Source organism: Charadrius vociferus, unplaced genomic scaffold (assembly GCF_000708025.1).
Source record: "Charadrius vociferus isolate BGI_N301 unplaced genomic scaffold, ASM70802v2 scaffold92, whole genome shotgun sequence".
Lineage (NCBI taxonomy): Eukaryota > Metazoa > Chordata > Aves > Charadriiformes > Charadriidae > Charadrius > Charadrius vociferus.
The window spans coordinates 5,679,450-5,687,470 of record NW_009647874.1 but is presented as its reverse complement, the minus strand read 5'-3'; the positions used below and the strand labels follow the sequence as shown (position 1 = coordinate 5,687,470).

Here is an 8,021-nt window from a genome sequence, read left to right as displayed (position 1 = left end):
CAACCACATGGAGTGCCTGGTGTACAGCAGGTGAGGCGGGGTGGGTGCCGTGGTGGCAGCCGGCGGTGGGGGCTTGGGCCAGCGGAGGGGTGGGAGCAGCGCGGGAGGAGGTCTGTCGTGGAGGGCTTTCATTTCCACTCCAAGCGCGAAGAAGTTCCCAGTTGCCCCTGGAGCGTGTGTCTCCCATCTCTTTACTCAGGACTGTGGAAGTTCCTACAGTCCTGTACCTTCAGGTGGAAGCAAATCCGCTCGGATCGGTGGGATCTCGCAGTAAATCACTGATTTATGAGTAAGCAATGTTTTTTATATGCTCAGGGCTTGTTAGTGTTGTATGTTTTAAAGGAAGGACAGTTCATGGCAAAGTGAATGTGTCACAAGCCTTTATGCAAACACTTCACAGTGTAAGCGGTCAATTGCACCCAGTGTATAGTTTCAGACATTAATTTGGTTTTAGCAATATGAGACCTCACTCAACTAATCTGCTATTAAGTCTTCACTGAGCGAAGGAAGGATAGAGGCCAGAGGTTTTTGCATTTGAGTTTGGACTGTGAGGTTTCATGACATACAAATTAGTGAGCCTGAGCTATGTTTGCTTTTCTAAAGAATGGGCAGTCTTTCCCCTGAACATTTACTTTTAAGCAAATGCTTTTTATTTATCCTCTCAACTATCATAATTCCCTGTGATTTTGCTATTTCTCGATGCTCGTGGATGAAGTGTTAGGTCATTTATCTGCTTCAGAATTTGATTACTTTTTTTAAAATAATCTGGTCTATACATTTAGAGCACAGCCTAAATATATAGACCTTTATAGGTCTATATATTAGACCTTAGCATAGCCTTTTTATATCTGTAAATCAGACTGAAATTACTTTTGCGCCAACATTTATGTGCTCAGAATCCAGCTTTACAGAATTATTTTCTTTTCTATCAGTGCCAGATAGTCATCTCATAGTAGCTAAGGCTAGGGTTTTCTGGGGACTGAGAGAAGAACATATTTTCCGAGAGAGCAGATTTTAGTTCTCTTTCCGATGCTTCTAAGTCTAACAGAAACGAAACACGTGCCAAGAAGCTTACACTCTGATTCCACAGGCTGTATGGGAGGGGTCCTCTAGACTGACGTAAGCATCGAGGCAGAGAGCAACTCTCCTATTGCAAGGCATGTGAAAAAAAGAAAAAAAAAATGCTAAGAACTCAGAATAGCCTGTGTTTTCAACATCAGCAGACTCAGTTTTTTATTTCACAAACTCATATCGCACAAGAAATCTCACTCTGGGATGCTCTCCCACCAGTGGATATGCATGCATGGGAGCACAAGTAAAATGGCATTATTTCTGTAAACTAAACCAAAAATAACCTCGTCAACTCACACACGTAGGCATCACTAACCTAAGGCTGTGCCTAGCACCTTGCTTGCCTGTAGTTGTCCTTAACTCGGAATGCTTCTGGGGTTGAGGGACGCGGGCAACAAGAGGGCTAGTAAGAGACTATTGTTGCAGTTCAGTGAAATATTGCTAATAAGGATGATTAATCTAGCCTTTACCAAGCAAAATCAGTTTAGAAATAAGCTCTCAAGTCTCCTATGTTGAAAAGAAAGAAATACCACCTGTTGCAGAAGCTGTTCAAAATATTAACAAGTACTGGTACTGGGATATTAATTCTGGAATGCTTCTCCCCCCTGCAATTTTCCATATCCCTCTCTGCGGCCAAAAAAGTAGACGTGACTATGAGAAAAAGTGTACCTTTGGTGTTAATATCCCTTATGCTCTTTTGGAAGTCCCAGCAAAGTGCACTGCCCTTTGTAATGCTTACGCTGTGCCAGAGTAAAAGTCAGAAGTGTTCCTTTTACTACACAGTTTGGATTACTGTTGAGTGACACTTGCACGGATTAATTTGGGAGTAGTTTGCCTTTGTGTTTGCATCATAGGTGGATGTCAGCCTAACCCCTGTGGGGCAGCGAATGTGGAAACTTAGGAAGTCCGTCACCTATTGAGGCACTGCTTTCTGGCTGGGAGCAGAGCTGAACGATGTGTCCTTCAGTCCTCTGCAGAAGCTTAGTCCCTGGTAGCAGCTCACCTATTTCCATCTTCCAGCAGTCCCTAGGAAAAGCTCCCCTCCCATGGTTAAAAAATAAAGACAAAACAGGAGGTTAAAATAATTTTGCTTATATGTTTTTAATCTGCTCACTTTTTTTTTTTTTTTTTTAAACTTCACCAAGTCACCTTTTTGAACATCCCTTAGCCCCAGTAAGCGAGATGGGACTAGAAACTTGCTATTTTTGGAGATAAAAACTAAGATTCTCACTAACTCGAATGAGAGGGAACCAAGATTGAGAGATTTGTATCAAGGTCATGAAAGCTGCTGGCCGTGAGTTCAGAGAAGCTGTTTTCTCAGAAAGGTGTCATGCCAGGAGAAACACAAGTGATTGGACGTGACTTTTACTTTGTTTCCTTAGACTCTTTGTTTCTGGAAAAATGTTGAAGTATAAACCTCGCATAAGGAAGTAATAAATGACAGCTTTTCTCCCCACATCCGTCTTATGCTGATCACTTTATCAGTTTTACCACCTTTTGACCAAGCCATACTCTCTCTCTCTCTCTCTCTCTCTCTCTCAATCCCTGCTCACTTCCCTGTGCTGTTGTGGAGGCGGACTTTGATGCAAATGCTGTCCTCGATAGAGATGCTTGTGTAGGTAGGGCAGGTTAATTAACAGAGATGCAGTTGTGTACTCCCCTAGGGTTGTGAGAGAGCAGCAACTCTTCTCTTGCTGGCTTTGTAGCTTCGTAGTACTTTGTAGCTCTGAAAGAGGCCTTCTGCGAGACGGGCTGTATCCGAGTGCTAGGGCAGTCTTCTGCGCCATGATGAGCTCCTTTTCTTGCCAGCCTCCCACACAACTGCAAGAGAGTCCCCTCAAAGGCGGACTACAACATTCAAACACAGACTACAGCAAATGACAGCGAATCACAACAGTCAGCAACTTGACACAGGGACTTTTTCTCTGCTACTGTGATGCAAAGTCCTCTACTGCACGTTATATACTGTTTAGCAACCAAGTAAAGATTCAAGTCAGATACTACGTGTTCTACCATATATCCTCCATGTGCTGCTTTCCTGGCTGCTGAAGGATCCGTCCCCTGTTAGATACAAGCAGCAATTAATGATGCAAGATCTACAGGACAGAGAGAAAGCAGGCGTAGGCTGAACCTACTACTCTTCAGGCCAGCTCATCAGGAGGAGGTTCAACAGCATGCAAGCAGTGTCCGCGGCGAGGTCCTCTGGAACAGCCTACACAGACAGATCGTGTCAGTGATCTGATGTGGGGGAAAATACTGTTTTCCTGCTATGCTGACTGGTTGACAGCTGGTGCGCAGACTAGGCCTTCCTCCTCCCGCCTGCCCAGTGGTGTGGACTCAGATGACCCATTCTCATACAGTCACTGCTGAATCAGTGACTCAGTGGCTCACAGTTGGCAACACTTATCAGACGATAGAACAGCAAAGGATGATGCAACCTAAAGTAAAATGCTGAAAAGAGATGCAGCTTGTTTTCGTAGAAAGAAGACAGCTTTCATTTAAAAATTCTGGATGTTTTGAAGAGTCCTTCAAGATACTGTTTTCTAGAGTCAGATGGTGGAAAGGGAAAAGACCTGATTCTTTGAATAAATTGAAAGAAGCTGTTGAGTTTGAATTGCCAGCATATGTCGAGGAATGAAACGCGCTGGAGAATTGTGGACTCGTGTTGCTCTGTGATGGAGTTTGCAGGTCTGCCTATAAGAGCAGTCAGGGTCTTGACAGGTAAAGAGGGAAGGTTTCTTAGCAAAGAGAAGGTAATAGGGCCTCTCTCTGGAGGCCTTTAAGGGCACCTGTTCTGCTTGGCAATACAGACAAAATTAGGCACTTAGTTTAGGAGGACAGTTTCACAGGTCACCTAGAATTTAGATTCAGTGCAGGTGCTTAAGTTAGGAATGTTGGATCGCAGCCAAAACTCTTTCTTGGTTGGTTTAAATGGAGGGAAGTTACAAAGGCATTAGAGCTCAGCCTGTAGAAAATTGTTTTGTGTGCATAACCTTTTCAACCCTGTGGTCATCTTAGTCTCTTCTCTTTGTTCCTCTTCCTCATTTCCATCACCCAGGGATGGAGGCTGAAGACTGGAGATTACAAATTCGCAATCTTAATGGTGAAATCTTATTTGGCTAATTACTTTTCTGCGTTATTATCTTGGACTTGGAAGATGGGAGGGTGATTTTTTTCTTTGCAGTTATTGTCCTCCAGTGTTCACCATCTCTGGCTGGAGTTGTGGATCACACATGTAAATACTTGCTTCACATAATTTCAGGATGCACACATTGCTGCTGCTGTTAAATATTTGATAGAACTAAATTTGTCACTGGAGCAGAAGTGTTAAAACTCTTCTAAGCAGGGGCTTTGTTTTCGGTGTGCTATTACAAAGTACGGTATACATTTACATGGTATGTAAATAGAAGATGAATAGTGATAACTACAATCACAACAAATAATGGCACTTGTCCAGCAGGGAATTACATTTTATTACTGACTCAGTGCTGTGTTGGTGAAATAATCTCTGCTAACATTTTTGTAGGAGCCTTATGTTCAAAACCTTTGCTTTTTAAATCTATTCTCTTAACTCTTGCTGTGTCCATTGAAGAGTATTACTAAAGAGTATAATGATCTCTGCATACTGATCAGAGAGTGATAACTGCTTCTTCTGTCAACCTGTGACTTAGAAAATCCATGACAAATTGGAATTTATGACCGGATATTTGTCTCCCCTGAGGTGTGGAAAATGTTTAATGGGGCACTCAGGCAGCTATCAAAGCAGTCTGTTTTACATTAAATGTTAATTTCTTTCGGCAAAACTCAAGAGGAGGAGAGAAGAGAGTTTGATGTGGGCAGTGTGTTTCATACAATTTCCAAAATATGCTCCCTTCTTCCTCCCCTCTGTCAACCTGGCAGTGAAAGCAATTCAACCTTGGAGAAAAAAGATACAGCAGTGTTACCAAATCCTCACAAGGGCACAGCAGATTCCACTCGTGGCCTCTAAAATATCCACATGATGACTTGCCCTGCAACCACTTCACTTCTTAGGTGCCTTATTTTGCTGGCAACACCAGTCTCTGGGGAGCTGGATTCTGATTATCTCCCACTACTACCTGAATAGACTGTAGGGTAAGACATTTCTCACCAGAAGAAATAAGCTTGTCTCATCCCTTCCAGAGCACAAATGTCACTAGATGTGATTCAAAAGGAAACTACCTGGGATTACTCAGTTTCCTCTGTGAGTGAGCTTGATGCACAGAGAGCAGAAAGTAGCGGTCTGAATCTGTTGGTGAAGTCAGTGTTCCCTCCTTGAGTTTCAGAGAGGTGCAGCTCTTCATATTACTGTGTCTTTGTCCTTCACTTCAGTTTGGGCCAGGCTGACGATGAGTAAACTCACTGGGAAATGTAGTAGAGGCTCTTCTGTTAGACTGATAGGGAGCAATTTCGTTTGGTAGTAGAGTTTACCTAGTAGCAAGGGATGTCTGTGCTAATCTTCTGAGACGTAGTTGGCTGCAATGCACAGGAGAACACAACTGTAGTCTGTCCAGCTATACGTATGCAGTTTATTTGCTATTCAGTGTAGGGCAAATTTTCTAAGTGCCTGAGCTTCACCACTGCAAAAGAAAAATGCTTGCTTCTTATTACTAAGCTCTTTCATTTGTATAGGATGTCATGAGAGCAGTCGCAGGCTGTTTCACATGCCTCTGGCTAACTGCCAAAGAAGATACTGTTAATCTCCACTGAAAGACCTAGTGATGTCCCCAAATTAATTTTTGCAGATACACGCCACACTCTGGAGAGACGCCATAGCTTGTGTTAAGCAGACCACAGCCCAGAAAGGTGGCTACCTTGTGCACAGATCTACTTGCTCTCATGCGTCAGTATTATCTTGAGACCATGATTATTGCTAGAGGTGGCTGAAGGAAAAATAACATATCTACTTGACTCTGCCAGAGTACATTTCCAAAGAAACTATGTAAGAGGAAAGAATAGGATGTATTGTTCAACTCTGCCTAATACTGTGATTCCAGATTCCACCTTCTACACGTCATCTAGTCAGCAGAACTGAAAACCAGAATTGAAAACCCTGACAACCATGCTATAGATCAATGTTTTATGGAACTGCTTATTAGCTAGCATGGCATAACTTAGCCAGGGCATTCCTCCTGCTAGCAGACCAGTCCTCCTGAAGTACTTACTAGAGTAGTGGTCTCAAGCTCTGTCTGGTAGGCCTTAATTTTACTATGGTAGCGTTGGAGGACTCTGGGGAATGAAGAAGACTTAAATGGCTTCTTGTGGCTTTTCCTCCTCCTTCTGACTGATGTTGGCTGATAAGGAAGATGAGAAAGAAGGAGGCTCCCTGCCACTGGGCAGGACCTGCTCAGACACCTCACCCAGGCTTACCACAACCCTTGTGGATGGACAGGCTGCCTACCTTGATGTAGCCGTAGAAGAAGTCCGAGTGCCAGATCTCCCCTTGCTGTGTAATCCAGGATGCTCCCCATTTGCAGGGTAGTTGCTCTGGCAAAGAGCGGTCTACGAGGTGCCTCTCCTCTCCCCCTGCAACACGAGGCCTTTTGGGTACGTGGACCTTTTGTGTATGTACACAGTCAGGGCAATGCAGCTGGGAAGCCAAATGCATGACTTCAGGTTTATGCCCAGTGTGCAGGATTTATGCTGTGCAGGCTTGGTTTTAGCAACCACAGATATTGAGAGCAATTAAGTTCATTAAAAGCAGAACAATTTGTTTCACTTCACATAGTTGGGGAGGCGAACTGGTTTGCACGGCTTACCTTCAGCTTCAGTGTTTTCACTTGCTAGTTGGCACTAATGCAACTATGTTAGTGGCCAGTTATGTTTGTACCCAGAAGAGGTCTGCAGCAGAAACACAATCTGAACCACCCACCAGGATGTGGAAGCAAGACAGTGGGAGTCTCCACACACTGGGCCAGGGAGAGTGCATTTCAGTGAATGGCATAATCATCCAGTGAGGAGCTGACTCGATGCTAAAAGCCAGGACACTGACCTCTTACTGATAACTTTGCGTAGGTATGGATAGTAGCTTCCTCTGATGTATGTCAAGCACAAAAGTTGACCTGCACCTAAAATGCAACCACAATGCAAATATGTGAAAGACAGTAGTTCATAGCTTCTTCCAGGTAGGTACTTGTGGTAGCGTGGAGGGGTAGAGCAGGTGCGGAGGGCCTAACAGTGACATCCTGTTCCAGGAGCTTGAGTAGCCCTAATATTGAGCTCAACTGAGGTAATGTACATATACAAATGTATCTTTGATTCGGAAAGATTTGATAAAGCAAGCCTTAGATCTCGTTCGAGGAAGATGATCTGCATGTTTGTGAGTGAAGTGGTTTAATCTTTGCTGCGTGCCCAGGAAGTGGGAACGAGGGGAGTTCAGATTACGAGTTTTCAGTGCATGCAAGATGCAAGCTGAGAGAAACAACTTGGTGGTCTCTTTTACTATTTCTATTTACTATTTCTATTTACTATTTCTATTTACTATTTCTAGGATACAGTTAAACAGCCTGTTGATAGAAAGCTGCTAGCTACCCAGCTAATGGGGTGTTCTGTCCTTGGACTGCTGAGGATATCTAACCCTTATGAACTGGCAAACTACCACCTAGTTCTTTGCACCAACTGGAGCAATGTTTTATTCTATTTCAAGAGTGTTGCAGGTGAAGATCATAGAATCATAGAATGGTTTAGGTTGGAAGGGACCTAAACTCTAAACCTCAATGGAAGACCGTCGAGTTCCAAGCCCCTTGCCAGGGGCAGGGACACCTTCCACTAGACCAGGTTGCTCAAAGCCTTGTCCAACCTGGCCTTGGACACTTCCAGGGATGGGGCCTCCACAGCTTCCCTGGGCAATTTCTTCCAGTGCCTTACCACCCTCATAGTGAAAAATGTTTTCCTAATGTCTATTCTAAGTATACCCTATTCCAGTTTGAAGC

General features: G+C 43.8%; 1 protein-coding gene across 1 annotated transcript in view; it reads left to right on the top strand.

The window, feature by feature from the left end:
* Nucleotides 1–8,021, top strand: part of ATP10A (ATPase, class V, type 10A) — a 126,590-nt gene that overhangs the window by 2,526 nt on the left and 116,043 nt on the right. The window contains exon 3 of the mRNA XM_009883133.1: nt 3,937–3,947. Within this exon, the coding sequence (XP_009881435.1) occupies nt 3,937–3,947 (11 nt within the window). The remainder of the gene's footprint in view (nt 1–3,936; nt 3,948–8,021) is intronic.